General features: G+C 41.9%; 1 protein-coding gene across 15 annotated transcripts in view; it reads left to right on the top strand.

Moving 5' to 3' along the window:
* The window catches only part of LOC108618938 (uncharacterized), a 72,419-nt gene extending 47,122 nt beyond the window's left edge, over window positions 1-25,297 (top strand). For all 15 annotated transcript variants that reach the window (XM_089475290.1, XM_089475288.1, XM_089475284.1 and 12 more), the window contains 4 exons: window positions 2,121-2,268; window positions 7,237-7,691; window positions 9,009-9,257; window positions 20,420-25,297. In XM_089475290.1, the coding sequence (XP_089331416.1) occupies window positions 2,121-2,268; window positions 7,237-7,691; window positions 9,009-9,257; window positions 20,420-21,409 (1,842 nt within the window). In that variant the 3' untranslated portion in view covers window positions 21,410-25,297. The remainder of the gene's footprint in view (window positions 1-2,120; window positions 2,269-7,236; window positions 7,692-9,008; window positions 9,258-20,419) is intronic.
* The last annotated feature ends 660 nt before the right edge of the window (window positions 25,298-25,957 follow it).

Genomic DNA, 25,957 nt, shown 5'->3' with positions numbered 1-25,957 from the left:
GCCAGATGAAAGAGAATTTTTCCTAATGAATTCATGGCAAATATGTTGATAAATTGATCTAAATATGGCTGAGCTAAGCTGACAATCGATGACAGATCTGATGAGATTATAATGGATGCGCCAGTGTTGCTGTCCATGGCAGACACAGTAGGGGATATAGCAGTGTTGGAAAACTATCAAATCAAAGAACATAAGTATATAATGCAAATCAAAAAATATAAAAGCACTATAAGAAATCTTCTTCTTATAGTGCTTTTTGTTGCAATAGATACCGTGAAAGAACTCTATGTCAAAGAAGGTAAAGAGATTGTTAGACGACGCTGCAGCTTAGTCGACAAGCAGCTCTCAAGGATTTCGAGTCAAATAGTATAAAAAAACAATAAGAAGTACCTAATGCTTAAATGCAGACAGTTGTATAGGATTTTCATTCAAAGAAGATTAGGTAGGTGGAAGATTAGATATTAAAAGATGTATACAAAAATATGAGTTAAATTAGGGAGGAAAAGAGAGAGCCGTATATAAAATTAATGCATATAAAATATATAAGTAAGTCTAATGTATATAAGATAGATAATATTAGAGCTATTACTCTATCGATTCCGATAAGCAACTAGCAGAAGGCTAGCGAACAGATACTGGACAGAATATACTGAATATCGATAGTTCAATAAATCGATAAATTGTAAACTTTGCATCTCTAAAAAATCTCTAAAATATATCGAGCTCTATTTTAAGTTTCCAATTTATGAATCGATTGATAGATGGTATCGAAAAAATCGAAAATCCAGTTATTAATAATGTGACAGTGACAATTCTTGTCCCAATAATTCTCCCAGCTCAGCCAACCTATCGTTAATATCGCAATTCTATAGGAAAAGCACTTTTGCAACAATGGCTCACTTGATTTGTATTGGCTAAACGGGGATTTAGTTGGAAATATCAATATATTTGGCTGAGAACATCCAACTTATTAGCGCGGCAGTTAAATTTGTTGTCTCAATGATAAGCCAAGAGCTACATCTCTGCAACCCAAGGGGAATTTGTCTGACAATTGAGGCTTAAGAAGACATGCTGGGTGCTCCTTTCACATTCCGCAGCAACAGCCTCTTGTCCAACTCCTCCGCTCGTCTCTATTGGCTCTCACTTTCCCTCTCTCTCTCTCTCTCTCTCTCTCTCTCATTCCCTGTCATCTCTTGTTCGCCCCTTTTCAACCACAAATGGCGCTGAAAGAAGAACAAAACGCTTGCTGAGCCAAACAATTTGTGCTAGGGAATTGTCTTTAAATACTTTCCATTAAAATGCCGTGCAGAGTTTGAGGCAAAGTCAATGGGAAAGCGGGGAGGAGTAGTGGCTGGACTGGCCCTGTGGCTGTTGCCCATTAGTCCACACGATACGGGGAAACACGCGCCGAGGATAAGATATTTAGGAATAAATCCAAGGGCACCAGCAGCGTCAGGATCATCATGGTCAGGACCAATGCCACAGGGGCAGAGTCAGGGCCAGAGGCATCGCATTATACCGACTACATAATCAAATGCAAATGAAATGCCAAAAACAGCCGAAGATTTAACAAAAAGCATTGTTATCAAAGCCAAAACAAAGCCCGCAATTCAAATTGCCCGCTCCCCCAATCAAAGCGTCGAAGTGCATAATTAAAAACTAAATATAACCTTCAATAATAAACACACACACACACTCGTATACATTCTGCTAGACTTGTGTGAAAAGTACCTAAGCAATGCGGACTAAGGTCCTCCCTCTCTCTCTCTCTTATGAATTCGGTCTCTCCCCTGCAGCTTAACCTTGCGTTTGCTCTCTAAGGATGCGATAAGGAAGTTTGTCTGACTTCGTCGGTTAAGCCCTGGCATCCCTAGATAAGAATTTAATAAGTAAGTCTATCTGTCGTTTTCTATTGCCCTGACCTGAATACTGTCTCACCTTGATGGCCAGGATTTGGCTAAAATATCGGCTTCCCTTGACCTGAACGGCCTCTCTTGCTCCCTCCCTCTCGCTGGCCAATCAACCTATTCGATTTTCCTAGAAAATCAATTAAAGTGCGCATTTTCGAAATTCGACAATGCAGCTGATTGTGGCCTGACGCAATTGCTCTCTCGTTGCAGGAGGCCCTACTGAAGCGACTGGGCGATGGGGCTCATCCGTTCACCTTATCGCTGACCGCCCAGGCACCACCCAGTGTCCAGCTAGTGCCAGCCAAACGCTACTACGGAGCCCCCATTGGCACCAGCTACGACGTACGCTGCTTCATTGGTAAGTCTTTAGCTATATCTGTCTATATGGACTCCTGTACATATAGCCATTTGCTCCGAGGACACCGGAACCGGAGCTGCGCAGGTGATGTATGTCATCGAGGTAGAGCAACGTCATCAGGCGAAGAGTCAACAAGTATTGTGAATCAATGGGGGAGCATAGTAGGAGCTAAGTCAACTTCCGAATAGCACTAACTCAACCCACTAAGAGCTCTAGGCGCTACAGCTTGAGCAATTTGTCTATTGAAGCTTTGACTCGAGCTTTTTCCATCACTTTCAGCTAGAGTCATTGCGACAGTCATGGAAGAGATCTACTAAAACTTTTGCTTAGCAAAGGCTATAGAATTTTAGCAGCTTTTTCAAAATAAAAAAAAAAATAAAAAGTTATTTTTCCATCGCAGCTAGAACTATCCGCAAGGTAAGTAAAATATGGACTTGCAAGTCAGCAAGATTTTAAAGACAATCGACGAAATATCATCAATCTGTAGGAGATGCAAGTGAAACGCTTCACTGCAAGAATATGAAAATGCCCTGGGAAAGCTTTAGAGTTTTTGTTTTAGTTACAGTTTACCTTTTTTTTGCTGCTCAGCTTAAGATCAATATAGCACACAGCTTACTTCAATGCAAACACACACACACACACATTTCCAGGTTTGACATTAAATTAAGCTTAGCTATAATTAACCAGCAAACATTACCTTTCCTCCATCCATCACACATCATCAAGCCATTGCCAGCGCCATTCGAATCGAATCGTGAGTATCTCGGGCAGCGAGTCGCTCTCTCGGGCACAAGAAACGACTTATGCGAGGCACGCTCAATCAAATTACATTTACAGCCTATTTATATTGATGACCACGCCCCCACCAAAGCCTTTTTTTTTTTTTTTGTATAACAAAAGAAAAAGAGAAAACCAGATCCCACTACGCTTGCTGCACCTGCTGCTGCTGTTGACGTCAGCAAGTTTGATGTGAGAGAATTGTTCTCTTCTCTCTCTCTCACTAGCTCACTCGCTCGCTCTCTCTCTGTCTCTCTCCTTCTTGTTTCATTTTTGATTGATTTTGATTAAATTTCATTTTGGGTTTGCCGTTCAGTTTGCTTACTGCACTGTGTTAGCTGCTCTCGATCGGGTCTGACCAGCCAGCCGATACCCTTCATATAAAGGGAGGGAAGCGCAATGAATCTCACTTGTTATTGCTCTGCCTGCTTGGCACACACCTTTGGCTGAATGCGCATTTACAGGGTATGCGAATGGAATCAATATCTAATGTAAATGCATGCCTGTTAAGCATTGCGCGGCTGTTTTACCTTCGACCACTCGAGCCATTCGGATTTCAATTCCGTTTTGCGATTTCTGATGCTCCCAATGCCTTCCGTCTGCCTTTTTTCGATTTCCTTTGAGTTATTTTCATTTTGCCATTTCTTTTTTCCTTCTCTTCTTTTTGTTGTTGTTGGCTTTCTTATTTCAATTGCCGCCGGAGCCATAGATCCTTGGATGCCTGCGCGCATCCCCGTCGCCCCTTTCGTTTGTCTTTCGGCAACCGAATCGAAATGAATACCTGCGTACTACAGCCAAGAATCGCCCGAAGGACGAACCTAACCGCCAGCTCATAGAGCTCGCTCGGTAGGGGCTTAGCGATTCGAAATGAGAGCTAATGAGAGAACTGCATGCTTTTTAACAACATTTTGTTTTACTCCGCACAATACAATCGGGACTTAGCAGTATGATTTTCAAGATATATGTATCTATATATATGTATATACATGTGTATATATGTATATCTATATACATACAATACATATACTTATGTATGTGCAAACACTATGTTGCCTGTTAACAGTTAATATCATTTGGAATAACAAAGGACATGGCATATTCTGTTTAATAACAACTCCCCTCCCCCCTTCGAGCAGTCGCCCGAGGCGCCGTACATCCTATGTGCGTGTGCTCAAGTATGAAAAGAAGTGCGCTTAACGGCCGCCTGGAGCCGCCTCCGCTGGAAAACGGACCAGCTGCTAGTCAGCTAGCCGGAGCGCCCTCTAGCGGTTGTCAGCGTTAACAAAAACTGGCACAAAGGTGAGCTCAGGCCGGGCCAGCCTAGTAGCCCACATAAATCGCTGTTCGCTCCATTGTTTTGCTTTAATTATGTGCGCCAAGTAGAAGGACTGTCCTCATTATGGATCATCTACCCAAGGAATATTGTTTTTTGTTTTTCCTTCCAGCTCAGCCACATATTTCTTCTTTTATTTTTATTTTTTGAATGCAGTGTTAAACGCAATGCGAACCGGTTCTGAGACCGTCTTGAGCCCAGTTGAAACGGTAAAATCAACCATTTTGTTGCGAATCGCTTTGAGCTGGCCTCAACACGGTCTCGAGCCGTCCTTCAAATGCAACTAGACACCTTGCATCTCCCTCTTCCTCTTCGCCATCCTTGCGCCCTCGCATCGGCTCTGCGTGAAACAGGCCAACGTCCACGATCTTGGCTCTGTGCAAGCCTTTACCAATGCTTAATTATCAAAGGGAAGCGGATAATGAAGCATTGCGTCACATTTTATTCAGACTCATGCCATAGCCTCTTGTTTCCCCAATAACTGAGTCACAACACATTGTTTTGAATGTTTCTGATTTTTAGCGAAAGCTAACCTAAATTCATTTTTCATTTAATAAATTTGTATTTATTTTTTATTTTGTAAAACGAAATTGAAATCCGTTTAGTCGAAAAAAAAAAGAACGTCACATATCTTTTTGCTGATTCGGCCATAAAATTTGTCATCTTCATTTCAATCTATGAGAGCTTGAAAATGTCCTTCTCCATCATCTCCAGCCGTTGTTTCCTTTGTTGCTTTGTACTCCCTTTTCACTTTTCATTTCTTACGTCCGATAGCTTTTTTTTCTCGTGCTCGTTTTATATTCTTGCTGCTTGTAACAGCAGTTTTGCAGCTTGAATTGAAGAAGAAGTGAATCGCCATCAAAGTTAACCATGCTTTTTTTTCAGTGTGCAATTCGATTACTGAATTATTGAAGTCTATGAAGCGTCCCTGACTCGTATGGACATAGATATGTTTATCAAAAGTCTAACATTAAAATAAAACAAAACTTAAACAAATTAAAGGTTTTCTTGTGTTGTATGTTGTGTTGTATCACGATTAACCAATAACGATTTACGATTTACGATTTACGATTAACGATTGACGATTTTCCATTTTCGTTTCTCGATATACGACTGTTGATTTTTGAGTTTTGATTTGTGATTTGTGATTTGTGATCGTTGATTGATTTCGTTTTCTGATTTACTGTGCGGCGCTGTTTGAATGTGAATGTCTTTGCTTATGCTTATCGCACTTTACGCACTTATCGCACCCAGTTCGCAAGCGCCGTAAGCCTCTCTGAGCCGATCCCCCCACAGCACAGGGCATGACGCTAAGCCAGATGCGGCGGCACAGGCAGAGGCAGAGACACATTCAGAGAACCAATGTTCTGACCAGATTCACGGCACGCATGTGGCGCAGCCTTCGCTGCTGCTGTCTGTGCAGCCCGGTTCGAGGTAAGCGGCACGATTCGTCCCATTGCCACAGTGTCCTCTGATGCCTGGCCAAAAACATTCAATTCAATTGTCGTGTAATAACTTGTATTGTCCTCTGTGTTTTTCCTATTTTAGTATCAACGTATTGATGTGACTCCACTTCGTTTCAGTTCACCTTCAGTTCAGTTGCTGTCTTGCTGTCTCTGTTTGTGTGTGTGTATGTGTATGTGTGTGCGTGTGTGTGTGTATGCGAGTATTTTTATAAATTTATATAATTAGATATAAGCTTAATGGTCAGTCCAACTTGATGTCTTTTCAGTGTTGCCGCTTCATGTCTTTAATCTATCATATAGTCATATTTTCATTCATACATCTCTATCTCTATCTCTATCTCTATCTCTATCTCTATCTCTATCTCTATCTCTATCTCTATCTCTATCTCTATCTCTATCTCTATCTCTATCTATCTCTATCTCTATCTCTATCTCTATCTCTATCTCTATCTCTATCTCTATCTCTCTATCTCTATCTCTATCTCTATCTCTATCTCTATCTCTATCTCTATCTCTATCTCTATCTCTATCTCTATCTCTATCTCTATCTCTATCTCTATCTCTATCTCTATCTCTATCTCTATCTCTATCTCTATCTCTATCTCTATCTCTATCTCTATCTCTATCTCTATCTCTATCTCTATATCTATCTCTATCTCTATCTCTATATATATCTCTATCTTTATCTCTTTATCTCTATCTCACTATCTGTATCTCTCTGTTTATGTATCGCTTTCACTGTCTTACTACATCTATCCCAATTCATTGTGTTAAACTGTAAATGTTTGTTGTGTGCCGCTTGAGTCCCATTTTCTTATGTTCCTGTCAAAGTTCATATCAGATTGCCTCATTCAATTGATGGCATTGTCAAAATTGATGGCTAAATTGCATTTGGCAGCACTCGATGGCCCCAAAATAGGCAGCACTCTGCTATTCGACAACACTTTCGGACCTCAGCGTGCTGTTGGGCTAGGCTGACTCAGCTGGCCTCCACAGCACGTTCAAATAGAGCTTGACAGTTGCAACATAAGAAAAAGGTTCGGAGCGGCCAACCGCCTGCATCAGAAGCTCACAGCTAGCATTGGCAGCGTTGGCTGCATTGGCAGTGCGCGCGTTCAACTCCCATTTGGCATTTGATTCGCTTTTGGACCGAGACGGACGACGAGACAACCACAAAATTGCATTCAAATTCACAATTACCGATTATCGATTAACGATTAACGATTAAAGATAACCGATTGCAGCTGCGCTTCTTGTGAGCTTAGCGAGCAATGACAGCAGCTCTATCACTCTCTCTCTCTCTCTCACTGTCTCTCGCGCTCTCACGCTGTGTGCATCATCCAGCTAATTGGGCCCTACGGTCCCGTTCCCCACTCCTGCTCTCTGTTCCAGCGGACAAGACGGACGAAAAGTTCCATCGGCGGGCCTCCGTCAAGATGGGCGTGCGGGTCATCTATCGCACCGACGTCTTTCACCAGCATACCGCTCCGGAGAACTTCGCTGCCTTTGCCGGCCAGAACTCCAACGCATCGACCCAATCGCCGCCGGCCAGCGCCACGCCCCCATTGAGTAACAGCGACGGGCACGAGCCAACACCCAGCACCAGCAGTGCAGGCGGAGGAGGAGGAGGAGGAGGAGCCGCTGGAGGAGGAGGTACCGGTACCGGTACTGCTGCGGGCGCGGGTGCCAAGGGCGCCAAGTCCAAGTCGGAGCGCGGTGATTCATTTCCCAAGCTGCGTCTCTCGCCCAAGGCGTTTAGGTTCAGCGGACGCTTTGGCCGCAGCAAAAGCGAAATCGAGCGGTGCCCCAACGACCCATTCCATTGCTACAGCAAGTCCTTCCAGGAGGTAAGTGAGATGACCGTAATATATACTATACGGAATGGATAAAGGTTCCCGGAGAATCTAATATAATAATCAAATTTACATTTCAACTAACTTCTTCTCATAACATCAGCAGCATTGCCAATAATTGCTTTTTACCTTATCAGGTAGTAAAGCAGAGCATATCAGTCTTATACAGTGTCCAGTTGCCTGCAAAGGTATTAGCATTTCTGTTGAGTCTGTCAGTTCGTTACGAAACATAAGCTCTTTAAATTCTATGATTCATACTGCTGAAAAGTCTTTGCAGACGAAATGTTGTTGACCTACCCCACGGAGGGAGGGAGAGCTATAAATGCTATGCAGGGGCGTAGCAAGTTTGCCGACAATGGGAGGGAGGGGTGACTCATATCGAATTACCCACTCACCTTGTGTATTTGGCGACGGCATATAGACTTCATAAATAAATTAATACACGTAATTGGGTTCATCAATATTCTGATTCCCGAACACACTGATGGAATTTCAGGCTGGTCCCTCCTATGTGGATTTTTGTAAAGAAAAAATCCTTTAAATAAAATCGAACAGATTGTTGATTTGTCGATTCACTTTAAACAGGTTGCTGACTCTGAACACGTGGGCGTCTGTCGCATGTCTAGCACCCTCCCCCCTTCTCGCGCAATGAGACGTGAACAAGTACTACGACGGCTCAGCTCATGCCTATTTAATACATCATTAACAGAGCTTGCCATTTCATATACTCTCTAAGCCTTTGCAGTGCTGACCGCAGACTTAATGACTTCAATAAACCGAGTGCTCTACGTGGCACCTGCCAATTGATTAGCCACACAGGTGCAAATGCAAATGCGTCCTGTGCGCCACACAGCGAATCGCTGGCGAAAAGTAATTTACTTGCAAAGGCGCCAGAAGTGCACTAATCGGCTTGCGGAGAGGTCAATTAATTTGGATATAATTATTATTTGCGAGCTCAAATGGCGCGCACTGCTTTGAGTCGCGCAATTAATTTGTGTGCAGAGTTAATCGAAAGGCAACCGCTTCAATAATACAGATCCGGTCAACTGTTTCACTTTCCCCATTGACCAGCCATCTCGCCGAACCAGCCCCCGCCCACTGCCGAAATGGTTTAACTGGGCAGGCCATTAATTAATAGCTAACCAGTTGAATTGTAATTAGGCAGTCGCAAATCGAGCTTATGGCTAACCGCACGCCGACCCAGGCGAATCAGATTCCTGATGTGCTTGGCAAATTAATTATGCATAGCTTAACCTAACACACACGCATTTTGAGTCGACTGCAAACTCGGTCTGATTGATTCCTTGGCAGCACTGCGACAACACTGGCTCCGAAATGCTGCCACCCCATAGCAATGCCGGCGTCACCGGCGGCATTGGCGGCATCAGCGTCGGACCTTGCGGCGGACCCCAGGGCGCCGTCGATAAACCGTTTCTGCTGCACGACGGCCGCGTCGGCCTGAGGGCCAGCCTGGACAAGGGCTGGTATACGCACGGCGAGGACGTCAATGTCACGGTCAACATACGCAACGATAGCCGCAAGACGGTGCGCAAAGTGCGGGTAAGTCGATAACCGATAACCGATAACCGATAACGATAAGGTGCAACAATACATCTAAGCTAAGACCCACGTCCTGAATGTATAGAAAATATCGCTGCGAATTTCGAATCGAATCTTTGAGCAGGGAATACCCTGTCTTTGATTTTCTATCATAAGAAATCGCGCTTGTTCTCTAGACTAATATCTGGCTGACTTCCCTCCTAGACTTCGCGACTTTCTTATCATCTTTCGTTTAGTAAACCTTTTGTTTGCATTACAATTTCTTGACCATGCTGACTGTCTGCTATCTGCCTCTCCCCTTCTCGAGATGCAAGCTGCAGCTACCTGGCACATGTTGCCCTTAGCCAACCTTGAGCTAGCTGTTGCATTTCCACACAAGTTGTTTCAATAACTCGTTTGGCTCTCTGCCAGCTGTTGGCACATGCCACATATCGCAGTTGGGCACTTAGCCACATCCAGCGAGAGCATGAGTGATACCCCAAGTCAGGCTCTGCGTACAAAGAAACCAACTCTCTATTCATGCCCATTGCTTTGAGGGACTCTGGACTGCGCCATTTGTGGGCACACTGTCCGACAGAGCTACGGCAGTCAATCAGATGGTAACGAGGGAACGGCTTATAACTTCCGGCCATTCGCTTTTAAAGTTTGCAGTTTTTGTAGCAACCAATTGGCTTAGAGCTTACTGCTACCTTTGTGGCAGCCAATTAGATGGACTTTACGGCAATCATTAGCTAACTTATATGCAGGCTAAAGGGACAACATGGGCAGCAGCAAAAGCTTGTTTCAATTTACCAACTCGCAAAAGTCTGCACTAGCACTGTCAACAGTTTTAATTTATACTTTCCCCTCACGGCCTCAGTCTAATGGCAAATGCATGTAAGCCAATTGCTTAGATTCTCGACTGATATCTGATAATTGCCAATAACACAATGCCACATGCCTGGCAGTCAGTGGGCGGTCTCCATTGCGACAATTGCTTTGGCAATCAAAATTAATGTAAGCACACACAGACACTCACACACAGCCACCGAGATAAATCATCAGTTGTTCCGATACAGCCATGTGCGAAGCGTCCTATTAATATTATAAACACGTACGCTCAACACACCCATTCGCTGGGTACAAGAGCAAACGCATGCTGTTTGGGTCTATTAATTGAGCTGCTGTGGAATATAATAGTTGTCAGTTGAATATTGTTCTGTAATAGCTCCATATAACAGTTTTGTGTAGCACTTTTGTATAAAATAGGAATTTAATAGTATTTTTGTATAACACTTTTGCATAACAGTTTTGTATAACTTTTTTTGTATAACAGTTTTATAGAATAGTTTTGTATAGCATATTAAATTTAGATTTTCATCTATAAGTCTTGTATAGCAATTTTGTATAAAAGTTTTGTATACATTTTAATTTTCTATAACACTTTTATGTATAAGTCTTGTATATAAATTTTGTATAAAAGTTTTGTATAACAGTTTTGTATAACAGATTAATTTAGTATAGCACATTTGTATACTAGTTCTTTGTAGCATATTTGTATAAAATTTTCTTAGGACAAATGTGTATACCAACAGTGATGATCCATGAGTTCTGTATAACAATGAAATAAGTAGCCTAGACAGGACAACATGCAGAGTTTTAAGCAGTTGCTAAAACTAACATAGCATTAAATGCTTGTATACCATAAAGTAAGAGCTGAAGTCCTCGACCACACTTCGATTGCTTAAATGCATGTAACAGTGGACTGCTATAGCGTAGTATGAGAGAAAATGAAAAACTATTAATGCTTGTGCTGAAGTATGCAGTGGCCAGACGTTGGCGAGATATGTAAGAACTAATCTGTGCACACGTTGTAAAACAGTATAACAATTGAGCTGGAATCAGATGGATGTTCAGCCAGCATACCGCAAAGCAACTCTTAAGCGAGAAATATTGAATTCGAAATCATATTTAAGCTGCTTGCAATCAAAACTTAACTCTTTTGCAGCCCTCCAGCTGACAGTCCTGAGCAAATAATCAGGGAATGCCAATGGAGAGTATTGGGGCTGCGGTGCAATGTACACATGGCTTTTGTTCATCGGGGCGGGCAGGGCGAAGGGGTCGAGGGGTCGAGGGGGCCCTGTTGAGCTGGGTGTGGTGTGCGCCAAGCAAAATGCTGATTGAGTCTTAAGCTTTTAATAAACACCAAACGAATATTACGCATACGCCGCGTGGGCAGGCGGACAAGCAAAGCAGCGGCGGACGTTGCTACCGCCGTTGCCTTAGCTATTACTGCTGCTGTTGCCTGCCAACGCACCGAATTCTGGCTGACAAAGCGAATGGCCCGCTGAGAAAACAGTGGAGAAGCCGTTCTCGGCCAGCTGCTGGGTGTAGGGCCCGAGCGGACACAAAGAATCAGCGAATGCAAATGACGTTGGGCCTTGGCGAAAAATGAAAAAAAAAAAAAAAAAAATAAATAAATAAATAAATATATGTATATAATAAATAAGATGAACGAAATATGTAAAGCTAGCATAGAATGTGCAATCTCTGGAGTGTAGCCACTCGAGAAAATTCAAAAGGAAACAAGCCGAAGAACCAACAACAGCAACAGCAACAGCAACAGCAGCAGCAGCAGCAGCAGCAGCAGAGGCCAAAAAGGAAATAGTTGTGCGACAGCGGGCAGAAGGTTGGCGAGTAGCTTAAGGCTTAAGTGGAAATGGTAGAGGAGCCTGGCAAAAGGCTCAGGTCGAGTGAAAATTGTGTTTATACATTTTATGGGCTTTACTTTTTTAGAGCACACACACACACACACACACGCAGACACAAAGACAAACACATGTGCACGTGTGCCCGCAGCTACTTTCAACGCGCTGGCAGCCCCTTTTTGCTTACGCAAAGCCCACGAAGGTTACGTAGACAATGTCCGCAAATACTTTCTCTTTCTCTCTCACACACAAATGGCTTTAATCACACTAATAGAGCATGTGTATGTGTGTGCGTGTGGCGAGTGTATTAATGGCGAGTTTGTGCCCACAAAAGTATGCTACAATATCAGATTGTCACTTAGGTAACGGTAAAGGTGTTTCTCTGTGTGTGTGTGGGTGTGTGTTGTGGGTGTGTGTGTGCCATCCACCCCGCTGCTCTCCATCCCTCGACTCGACGAGGATTGCTGTGGCCACGCTCCGAGCGGATTCTGCTTGACTCAGCTCTAGTTTAGCCGCATGCGCTTACTTTTGGCTAACATGTTCGAGCCATATTTGGTCGTCTGCCCTGTAGCCATTAGCTGTAATTGGGCAAGCCCAACTTGTAGTCGTGTATGTAACAGGCAAAGTAATGTGACTCAGATCTTACTTGAAATATTACATAGATTTATAGACAATAAATATTGATATAAGAGGAGAGATGGAAATAGTGTGTGTGAGAGGGAGAGAGAGAAAGAGGGAGAGAGATAGAATGTTATTAGACTATTATATGTCCGCATATCAAATTAAGGCATGCTTAAAATACTGCAATGTTTTATAGTCGATATATATCGATATCAGTGAGAGATAGAGACAGAGAGAGAAAGAGAAAGATATATACATAGTTTGCGAAATATTGTATATATATTGTATCTAAATATCATACCTTGACTTCAAATTTCACATGAAATACTGCATCGTTCTATAGTCGATATATATCGATATCTGAGAAAAAGAGTTAGAGAGGGAAAGTAGACGGCAGGAAGATCGTATTTGATGTCTAGATAGATATTAGATACTATGAATAATGAAGTTATTTAGATTTCACTGGAAATACTGAATCATTTTATAGTCGATATAAATATCGTTATAAAACAGAAAGAGAGGAAGACAAGAGACTTCAGATTTCATATATACTACACAATATTCTCCTTCTCATGCTCATTATCGTCATAGGCTTAGCTGGAGCATATAAGTATAGGCAGGCTACCATTTTTGCCTGCCAGATTTTGTGTATATGTGCGGCAGTGACCTTTTGCATATGTCCTGGCCTACGTTCTGCCCATTGGAACGCCACTAATAGCAGCTTATCCCCAGGTTCACGGCATTGTTGCATTGATGAGTGCAGCAGCTACGGCTCGTTGTCTGCTCTGTCAGCTGTTGGCTTTTGCGTAAGCCTCTTGCCACAGCCTGCTGGGCTCTCGATTGTCGATGCTCGACTCTCGTCCCTGCCCCGTTCTCCGTGCTCCGTCTTCCGTTCTCCGTCGTCTCCCGCCCGTCGATACCCGCATTGCAATTGGCAATTGGCAATTGGCAGCTGGCAGCTGGCAGATGGCAGATGGCATTAGGCATTTGGCATTGCGCTCGAGTGATTTAAAATTCCGTTCGCTAAGAACCAGAAAAATGAGCCGTAAATACGAGCGACTTCATTTCTATGGGTGGCGTTTAGTATGACAGCTGTTGCGTATACGCAACGTCAGCCACACTCGCTAGGCGCAGCAGCAGCAGCAGCAGCAGCAGCAGAAACAGCAGCGGCAGGAGGCGCATTACGATTCAATTGTTGCTGTGCCGAGGCAGAGGCAGGGGCAGGAGGCGGTTTATTGCGGTGCATGCATTCGCTGGCATTGCATTGCTGTTGCGTATTTCATAGCCACACCGAGGACGTAGGCCACATAAACTAGCTTCCGGCCACTTGAAGCTAATACCAAATGCAAAAGCATCGAAGAATCAACAGCGGAAGAAACAGAACGAGAGGTAGAGAGGGAGGAGGAGCAGGAGCTTCTAGAGTGAGAGAGAGAGAGAGAGAGAGAGAGAGAGGCATACGCGTTGGCTAAGTAATTGTGGACATTTGATTCAGCTAGAAATGTGCCCAGAGACCGACGCGTCGCGACGCTGACTTGGACTGAGCTCTGCTGTGACGGGTTGGGCGGCTGTCAAGGGCTCTTATTTATATGATTATAGCCCACTGTATTTTCACATTGCATTATTTATGAATGAGCAAACAGTTAGATAACCAGACAGAGGGCCAGACGGACTGGCGAACAGACTGGCCGATAAACAGGCCAGCGGGAAAATGGAAAGTGCAAACAGTCGAATAACAAGAAATGAACCGGAAGCCAAACTCACATCGATGCACATTATCGTATAATAATTACGCAGTTTGTGAGAGTCATGAAATCACACACACACACACACACACACACACATACAAACATATATACATACATACATCGTCTATTTGACCTCAAATATACAACAATAGTAAAGTTTAATTCAAATGAAAAATATTGGTGTGCGAGGCTATGAAACATTATAATCGCTTTTCAAATTATTGATGCGCAAAAATAAAAATAAATTAAATCAATTTGCAAATGTGGAATTGCAATATCATAGACATGAAATGTAAAATAGCAAATACCTAAATATGATTTGATATTATTTTCCAAAGAAATTGCAAATGTTTCGAATTACGAAGAAATACGACGACCGCAAATGCCAGAGATTTTCGCTAAATCAGAGGAAACTGTGGCCAGCCGTACAGTAAGGCCACGAATTATGGGCCAAGAGACAGGTGTAGAGCACATACTAATTGCCAACTATAAGTATTTTTCATTTCTCTCCTGCTATCAGTGGAAAATCTTCGCAATTCGCTTTTTGGATTTTCCCGGCGAGTGACTGCAAAAGTCCCTCTAATAAGTATTTCCACACCATAAGTATGTTCAAATAGTGCATGTATACATGTATGCATATGTGGCTTATACTTGTGCAGTGGCATATGCAAAGGCTGTCGGAATGATAGCGACGTATTTACTCAGTTAATGAGCGGCCACTTTATGCCATCAGAGAAACATGTGTCTGGTTTCTCATTAATGTAAAGCATTTGTGCGAATTCCGTATGAAAGCGGATTACGACCGCAATTTGGTTCAATTAAGTACGCACACACACACGCACACTCACACTCACTAACTATAAATATATAAATAGAAAGAACCGGTGGGAGAGAGAGAGAGAGAGAGTACAAATCCTACAGCTATCGAGCTACACCAAGCATGCACTTATCTAGTCCCATGGTCAGCGGCCTCGTCTCTTCAATATTTCATGCACGAGTCCCAAAAAAGTATGCTACACTTTGTATGTTGCTGCTCTGTACTTTCTGCCTATTAAATATACATTTAAATGCCCATGCACACAAGCACACACACAAGCGCATGCACATACACAATATACTCTGTTGTCGAGTTTTTATTGTCACAGCCTTCGCTTTCACTTTTGCTGGCGCTCAGCTCAATTCTTGGTTTTATACAATTTTATACGACTCGTTTCCCCGCAAGTCAACAATAAAAGTGAAAAGTTAAAAAGCGCACACACACACACACACTCACTCATGCTCACACAGTCACAGTCACACACACGCGCACACAATGTCATGCTCACACACACACACAGTCACACTCAATTATATATGCAGTAATTTTGGCAACTCAGTTGACCTTAAGAACGGTCCACACTCAGCAACAAGTTTCTGGATTATCGGGATGATGTGCGGAGGTCGATGCATAAAACCCCTGACTGATTGACTGATTCGCTGGCTAACTGACTAACTGGCTAAGCTGATTAAATGTCAATCAAATGATTGACTCAGTGGCTTAGCCTGCGTAAATGATTGACTAACTAATAGACAGCCAGTCAGAGACTAAATGATAGTTAATCAAACAAGTTCGGGCTGGCTGCAGAGCTGATTGACTGACTGAACAGTAGACTAATTGATTGATGGACTGATTTACTAATGAATTGCTTCAATAGTAACTGACTGACACAGTGAGTAGGCGAGTGAATGACTGATTAACTTATTAACTGATTGATGGATTGACAGGTTGACTGATTGGCTGATTGATTAATGATTGACTGATTTACTGATGAATTGCTTGAATTGCAACTGACTGACACAGTGAGTAAGCGAGTGAATGACTGATTAACTTATTAACTGATTGATGGATTGACAGGTTGACTGATTGGCTGATTGATTAATGATTGACTGATTTACTGATGAATTGCTTGAATTGTAACTGACTGACACACTTAGTAGGCGAGTGAATGACTGATATTAACTGATTGATGGATTGATTAGTTTTATAAAAGAATGACTGATTGGTTGGTTGACTAATGATTGACTAATTTACTGATGAATTGCTTCAATAGTAACTGACTGACACAGTGAGTAAGCGAGTGAATGACTGATCGACTTATTAACTGATTGATGGATTGACAAGTTGACTGATTGGCTGATTGACAAATGATTGACTAATTTACTGATGAATTGCTTGAATTGTAACTGACTGACTGAGTGAGTAAACGAGTGAATGACTGATCAACATATTAACTGATTGATGGATTGACAAGTTTTATAAAAAAATGACTGACTCGTTTATCACTTCATTCTAACTGACTGACTGAGTAAATGGCGGAATGTCTGATTGACTTACTCAGTCCTCCATTGTAGTTAATTAACTAATTGATTGATTGATTGACGAATTTTAAGAAATAATAACGGACTGGCTGATTGCTTAACTTACTATTGAGATGTGATTGATGGCTAGTGTAGCTAAATGCTTGATTGTATTTCAACCGACTGACACATGAAGTGACTAAATGATTGAAGGACTGACAGAGGCATTAACTATACATATATATAAGACAGTAGGTCAGCTTGTCATTCAATTGCAATCAGTCTGTTTGGCTGCCAACGAGTCAGTTCGTTTGTTAGTCATTCAATCATTTAATCACTCAATCTGTCAGTCAATTAAATACAATCAAGCATTCGCGTATACGTAACTTAATCAAAAAACTATTGGGCACATAATATCACAGTCATGAATATGAAATGGGCTCACGGTCGGACCCAAAGCGCGTATGCATATTCCTCTACATGCATGTTCGTGTGTGTATATCTGGGTATTTCTGTGTGTGCGTGTGTGTGTGTGTGAGAATGTTTGTGTATGCCAGCCAATTGAGCGAGAGCGAAGTCGCACAAGCGACAACAAATGTTCACAATTGAATGCCAAATGAAGTTAATGCGGGCAAAGAAAAAAAATAAAAAAGAAAGGAAAATAAAGAAAACCAATTTCTTAGCTACCCCCGAGATGAAATACTTTTTATCATTCCGCCAAGTAAGAGGTGGCCATATACAAACGTGTTCCATCTTTCTTATCGTTCCCATTGCAAGGCGATAAATAGGTTCGCATTCTGTGTTAGTTAAATTTATGAATATGAAAGTTTAACATATCTGAAATATATCGACTCACATTTAAAAGACAGAGACACTGAGGGACAGGTGAGAGAGCTGGTGCTCTATTGATAATCGCTGCAATTAACGGTGACGAGCGCGTGAACCTGACACGAATGACAGCTCGATGTTAACACCTCAACAACAACAATGAACAAAAGCATTTGCAACCTGCACACAGAGTTTACGACAGGTATATACAGCGAACACAACAACTTTAGCTATAAATCTGTTGCATATTACTATATAATATCTTTATGATTTATAGACTGCAAACTTGATTAAAATTTTTCCAATTTTTGCAATTTTATAATCGTTTGCTATCTCACTGTTTATTTTCATGAGAAGTTCTATATGTTTGAGAGTTTTTCTACAGTTAAAGTCTCAAACAATTGATCAACTCGATTGATTGCGCATATAGGAAAAAAACTGTTCATAATTAAAGCAGCTTGACGTCCTTAATCGGACAACATCGAAGCTGTAATAAATGCAGCGCTTGATAAATAAAAACAACACAGAAATTGAAAAAGAAATATTTGTATAGATTAATATCTGTATAGGAATGCAAACCAATCATACGTAAGGAGCTCGACCTACGACCAATGCATTGGCCTCACAATAAAAAAAAATATATATATATATGTATATATATGTATAGTAGTCGAGACTGCTCGACTACGAGATGCCCTCAGCTTTTGAATGAATAATATACCACTATATACACATAGGCACTTATACACACTTATACATACACATACACATGCAGGCGCTCTGCTAACTGCGCAGTTGACGCAGCGACTGCAACTGGACTGGATGGAGCTTGAGATTTGATATTATTTATCGCATAAATTTTCTTTCACCAATTTTTTTCTAGTTTTCAAAAAACAAAGTTGTAGAAAGTGAAGCTGAGTGTAAAATGTGTTCGTCACTAATCGATAACACTGTAAACGAAATTGCTATCGATTTTATGCAAAACATGAAAACAAAGAAAACCGTTATACCCTGATTTCCCATTTGCAATTGGCTGAAGGTATAAGAATGCAATCATTAAAGTGGAAATTGAAAAGGTCTGCCACAAAAGATCAAAGAGCATGTTATCGATTAATTACCATAACAATGTGTATGGGCATGCCCGACTAGCTGCTACCCTGCACTCAGCTCGACGTCCGTCGATTTTTAGGGTATCGGCTCAGCGAGCCCTTTGCTGTTTGCCCTCTCGTGCTTGTGTGCTCCATAATTGAGCTGCCCGCCGGCGAATCGAGGATGCAAGTGGATGCTATCCTTTAAATTCGATTAACGAAAGGCGAGCTCAACTAGGCGAAAAATTGCCGAGCAACGAGTGCAACGATGCGACGTCGACAAAAAAGCAGAATATTAAATTAATGAAAACAATTATCGGGCAAGCGAGGGTCAATGCACACGCACACACACACACACGCACATACACCCACACACACACACAAATTCATTACACAAAGTTTGGCGTAACTGTTCGATGTTCGTTCAGGGACCTGTTTGCGGATAACTTTCTGCGGTGCCCCCGCATCCGCCCCGCATGGAATTTTACGTGTGTGTGAGTGTGTGTGTGTGTGTGTGTGTGTGTGTGTGTGTGTGGCGCATTCACATGTGGACATTCCGGTCGATCAGGTTGGCCCAACAAATGGGCCTCATTACAACCAAAATCCAAACAAAATGCAACACAAAAATGGCAAATCAATTGCAGGGGCAAGAACAAAGGCTACAATGCCGCCACGCCCCCTAGCCGTAGGACACAGGCCTGGACGGACGGTGTCCGCATTTATGAACGTAATTGAGTGCATTACTTTTGATTGCCTTGCCCATAGATAAGGTTGAAGTAAGCGCGGCAGCGCAATCATATAATGCTACCATCATTTCAACCAATACACTCACACACACACACATACCTACATACACACACACACACACTCAACGGATATGTGTCACGGAAACAATATGCTCTGCCTTGGCCAAGCAATTCGCTTGACTTTTCCATTAGCTTTGCGGCCTCAATTCAATTGACCGTTAGCCCCTACTTGAGAGGACCTTGCCTGAGTGCAATATGCAACTAGACGGATAGTGGAGCATAAGAATTCGGATTCATAGCTCACACTTAGTTTAATTTCGTCTATAGAAAATGTTCGAGTCATAGAAATCAGGGAGTTGGAATGAAAATAGCTAAAAAGACGGTTGTTGGAATAATATAAAATACAATACATACAAACACATACATATGCATAGTGAAGAAGTCTCCTATAAGCTCATGGTTCTCATTTGACTTGGCTGTGGGCTTAGTAATCGCAAAATGGGTTGCAATTGATGGAAACCATAATCGACTATTTCAAAAAATATTCGTATCGGTCTCTAGAACATTTTCACAGCATATTTTTAGTATCAGCAGAGTGTTTTTGCCCTAAAGCGGATGCGACTGTTCCGGAAAAGAGCAACAGATTGACTGCCACACATCTTTTGAAGTTATTGTTTCTGAATTCTCCATCCATCCATCCATATTTGGAGCAATACTAAAGAAAAAATGAAGAAAATTATTTGATTTCTTTAAATTTGATTAATCGATTATTTATCTTCAATAAATAAATATATCAACGAGTTCATTAATCGATTCATAAGTTTTCTTTGCCATCACTAACAAATAGCTCTCCATTGCTTACCTGCCTGCTCACTGCTGTAGAGTGTTTGAGTTTCGGTGTTCGCCATTGACGTCTGCTCGCTGACCCTCGACTTTTGTATGCCCTTGATATTGATATAACACTTGCGTCGCATTGACGCAGCCAATTTGATTGGCAGCCCACTGGCCTTGTTGCCACGTCTGGCCCGATGACCCTGTTAACGTTACTCAATGCGCTCTCTCACTCACTCACTCTCTTTCTCTCTCTCTCTCTCTCTCTGTCTTTGGCAGGTCTGCGCCATTCAGCACGTGGACGTCTGCATGTTCAACAACGGAAAGTTTAAGAACGTCGTCGCCGACTCGGAGAATATTTCGCCCGCCGTGGACCGCACCGTACCGCCGGGTGGCACTTTGAACACCACCGTGGCGCTGCGGCCACAGCGCGGCCCCACCAAGAACTGGATCGCACTGGAGGATACGCTGCAGCGCAGCACCGAGCCGGATGAGATAACTGGCGCCATTGCTGCATCGGCCATACGCTCGCCCAACTTCGTCATGCAGGCCGCCCAGCTGCTGACCGGGCATCCGCTGGCCAGCCCGGCCATGGCCATGCCCCAGCCACCGAGCTCGGCGGGCACAGCCAGTGCTGGCGGCGCTGGGAGTGGCTTGGGCGACGATCGCAATGTGTTTGCCATTTACGTGTCGTACTATGTGAAAGTGAAGCTAACACTGAGCGGCATGGGCGGGGAGCTGTCGCTGAAGCTGCCCTTTGTGCTCGTCCATGTGGATGAGTCGCTGCGCCCGGGCCACACCTCGGCCACGGTGGCCGAGCTGCGCATGGAGCGGCTCACGCTGCAGGATGTGCCAGCCGGGCGCAAGAGCGCCAAGCGCTCCTCTACCATGAATAAATCCTCGAACACCTCGCCCTCATTGGTCGATGGCCCATCCACGAGCGCTGCAGCCGCCGCCGCAGCGGCCGCCAGTGCCGGCGTCGACGATATCACCCAGCTGGACGTCATCGAGGCGGCGGACGAGGAGTTCAACATATGTGTGCCCGTGCCAACTGGGCCGCCGAAGCCCAGCTCCAGCAGCCAGAAGCGGCGACTGCAGCGCAGCGAGACATTGGCCCGAGACATCGACGAGACCGAGGAGGAGCAGGAGGTCGAGCAGCAACAGGTCGAACAGCATGTCGTCCAGGTCCATTTGGAGCAACTGCGCGAGGAGGAGCGCCCGCAGCCAGCCACCGAGACGGGCGCCGTGCCAAAAACAACAAATGTTTGATTCTGATTGTGGTCTCAGATGTTTGCCAAACGAAAGAAGCCGTAGAAGGAGACTGAGGAGGAGACTGAGGAGGAAGAGAGGCAAACGTGGGCCGGACAAAGTCGAGAGAAGGTCAATCGAAATTGGAAGAGCGACCGTAGTGAAAATGAAGAGCGCACTGAAGGAGAAGACGACGAAGAAGGTGTTAATGAAGACGAAGATGATGAAGTAGAAGAAGAAAAAGAAGAAGAAGGTAAAAGTGTATATTTGATGCAAAAGCGTAAGCGATTCAGTTTCGGTTTCAAATGAAAAACGATTTCACGATTAGCATAGAGGGTGGGCGTGGATTTGAAAGGTGATGGAGATGGTGGCGTTGGTGGGGTTGGTGGGGTTGGTGGGATTGGGGTGTGGTTGGTGCTGGGGGCTGGGATTGGGGGCTGGGACTGTTGGCGTTTCTTGAAAGCAGCCAACGAGTATAAATTTAATTTTAGTAGATTTTTCGACAAGCAAATTGTCAGCGTAGCTGCTGCAGCAGTTGAGGGGAGATCGTGAGGGGAATCCACTGGGTGTGGGCGGTCATTTTGAGGGGTGGATGCGTGAGGGGCAGGGTCAATCATGATTGGCGCCACAAGGCACGAATATAGCTAGGTATCGATACCAATTTACTCAATCCAAACGATTGAGAGCCAATGGCAAACAAAAAGCATTCCAAATTGGAGGCGAACTTAAATTGAAAAAATAATAATAATAATAATGATAATAAAAATGAGAAACTAAAAACCGAAAAACTAAAAATATATTTAAAATGAATGGAATTCAATATACGATATATACAATATATATTAGTAAGTGTGAGTTGATATTAAACAAATATGCAAAGCTGTCTAAAATACTCCCAACTAAAAACACATACATATATGTTCACATACATATATATATATATATTTACATACATATACATAATGGAATATAAATATGATATTCAAGCAAAAACCAAACAAATGCAAATGGAATGATTCAAATGAAAACTAGAAATATAAATGTATTATTTTCAAAATGAACAACTAACTAAAAACAAAAACTAAAAAATAAAAGATAAAACATAAAACATAAAAGAAAACATATGAATGAATGAATGGGTACCCACTTCTCAATATCATTGATATACTATATATCTACTTATCCTATGTCAATGTTTGTGTGTTGTAATTGAAAACTAACACTATTCCAAATGGGAATACCATGTAATACCATATTGTAATACTCAATCTATACGAAAACCAATGCGAACACACGAACAAAAACAAAACACAAAATATATAAATGTTACGGTTTCACCTGAAATGTATTTTGAATCAAGAAAAACAAAAACAAAAGTAAAAGCAAAAAAAATATACGAAAAAGAAAAAGAAAACAAAAACAAAAACGAAAACAAGTAAAGAAAATAAGACATACAAAAAAGAAAACATGCCTCTGCGAGTATACATATCTGTGAGTTCTTCTGTCATATTACATGCATAGGTATACACATACAATATATACACCATATATACTACATACATATATACACTCTATATACCAAAGATTACACTCCATTTATACCCTCCCAACCTCCCCACCTCCCCCTGCCCCATTACACTCTTACACTTAGACAAAGATTACACTGAAATAGCCGTAAAGATACGCACAGAGCGCGAATTTAGAGGAACAATGGTGTGAGCCAGGCTGAGCCGCACGATACAGTTCTGTCGACATTCGTATTCCCTCGAGGATATAGTTGTAGAGTTTGTCCCACTTCCGAAATGGAAAATAATAATAGAAAACACAGCATAAGCATAAAGCAAACCAAACCAAATCTAGTCGAGACTGCTCGACTACGAGATCCCTTGAGCCCCTGGGAAGAGCTGCTATTCCAAGGATTCTACGCACACATACGCATGCACTCATTAGCACACGCTCTGCTAACGGCGCAGTTGACGCAGCGCCTGCGCTTGGGCTGCGACTTGGACTATCTAATGGGAAACTATTTGAATAACTATTTGAATAACTTTCCTTCTAGATGGACTATCGTAATCAGACTTTCAGAATGTGATAATGACATTCATATGTGTATATTTGCCAATCCACAAGTCTCTAATACTTGAAATACTGTTGCAAATTTGTAGGGAAGGGGCTGGATTTGAGGCCCGTAGCCAAAAAAAAAAAAAAAAAAAAAGAAAAATTTTTTTTAAATAAAAAAAAAAAAATGGTTAAATTGAATCTTGAATCTAAATGCAACATTTGGAGACTCTAGCTCTATAGATAAACGAGATATAATTTTAAAAACTGATTTTAGACAAGGCTTTTAATCGATAACAGTGAAGCAGTTATCGATGCAATGAATCGATTTGCGCGTGCTATACAGGGACCTACACAAAATTCACGAGCACACGGACAAACAGACAGACGGACAGAGCTAGATCGATTCAACTTGTCGCGCCTTTCAAGAATATATACATATATACTTTATGGTATATGCCACGCCTCCTTCTGTCCGTTACATGCATACATTTCAAGAAAAATATTTAAACCCTAATTTCCCATTCTCAATGGGTTCAGAGGGTGTGAAAACCAAATCGTCAAATGCAGTTCAAAACGTGGCCAAGTGCTGAGTTTGTATTGCTAGCCAACAATCAAGTTAATTATAAATACTAATGGGTATACCCATAGTGTTTCCGGCCGAAAACACACACAAATAATAAATGAAATAAATGAAATAAAAATAAATAAATAAATAACAAATAAACTTAATTGAAAAGAAAAATCTACAAAAGCTATACATGTATGAATGTCTATTTACCAATATTCGATTATATATGTATGTATGTAGTAGCCAAATGGAGCTTGACAAATATTCTCGATATATCTATGTGTTTTGCAAACGTAAATGCCTAAAGCCTAGATCCGCCCAATACACAACATATACATATACATAAACATATACATATACATATACATATACAGATATATATATATACATATATATGTCGATACATTTCGAACGTCAACAGAACTGTGGATATATTCTGTCCAGCAAAAAGCGAATCGAGTCAAAAAATCGCAAGCAACAGGATACACACACACACACACACATACACATATGCACCCATGCGCCCATACAAACTGAAACTCACACAAACACAAAACACACACACACACAAACAGTTACAGCCATAGAAATGGATTTAAAGAAAAAATACGATTTTAAATGTTAGCTATAAGCGCAGTTCCATACCAAAAAATATCTCAATGTGTAAATGTCTAAAGTTAAATCAAGAATTTATGGTCAAATAGACAATTAGCCAAGTAAACTAACCAAGTAACTAACCAAAATACATGCATACATAACCCGCATATAAACCATATTCCAAAGCAAACTTGAGCCGATGCTCTAGCATTCCCTCACCATTAACCACACACATACATATGCATATGCAACAGCAACTAAGCAACCTACACACACACATATAACATACATCAATATCAACATATTTACATCTATGTGTCTATGATCCAATTAAACGTAAACTCTAAACAAACATATGCGAAACCAGAAAGTATTTCCAACAATTACAATTTCAATGTGATGCATTTCTATGACCACACTCACACACTCACACACACTGAGGAGCAACTGAAACGGTAGCGAAAAACTAAAACTATGAACTATCCTATACGATCCACGTGGATATATATTTATGTAAAGCTGTCGCCCGATTCAAAGATTTACAGATTCACATTCAATCTGCCGCTGACATCGCAGGGCATTAATCGGACGGCAGTTCTCTATATCTATATACAAGCTTACATATATCTACATATATACTGAAATTTATGTGTATTTAATAAATGTTTATTCTATAAGCCTCATCTGAGTGTCATTGATTCAATTTTGGAGGGCGCGAATTATTATATATTTTACACATTTTTGTTGGGGTTTTTTTTTTTTTTTTTGTTGGAGTTTTTGTTTATTCTGGAGCGCTCTGTTGGCGTGATTAATGATTGGAAGGACCTCCAGGTTCATGGTCGCATGATGCACATCATCAAGAGCATTTGAAACAGTCTGAAATAAATGTTAAACATATAGAAAAAAAAAAAAACATGCACAACCAATATTGCTTGTTTTCGTTTTACAAAAATGGGCTCTATAACTTTTGGCTGCTGCGACAGCCAGCAGGCCCAGCAGGACCCTCCAAATGTTTACCAGACATCAGCTTAGACCATTAGCCAAACTAACTTAGTAGCGACCACCTACTATTCGTGACTCTAATAGCAGAGCTCACCACACACACACACACACAAACACAGCGCTGTGACTGTAGCAAGGGCACAGCTTACAGCTGAGGGCTATGCGAGCAACAAGCTGAATAAACACCCACAGTTATTTAACATTGCTGTTAGTTAACAGAGTATCGAGCTTTTCATGCTATCGTTTCCGTAACTTTTTCGGAGTAAATAAAGCTTTAAAGCACACATTGTGCGATTCTGACCAATAGCTTCTCAAAGCTTGCAAAGCGCTCCGCATAGGAT

The sequence above is a fragment of the Drosophila arizonae genome, chromosome X (assembly GCF_054131065.1).
Source record: "Drosophila arizonae isolate 15081-1271.41 chromosome X, UAZ_ARI_1.0, whole genome shotgun sequence".
Lineage (NCBI taxonomy): Eukaryota > Metazoa > Arthropoda > Insecta > Diptera > Drosophilidae > Drosophila > Drosophila arizonae.
Note: the sequence above shows the minus strand (reverse complement) of the source record. Positions and strands in the feature narration are given on the sequence as shown.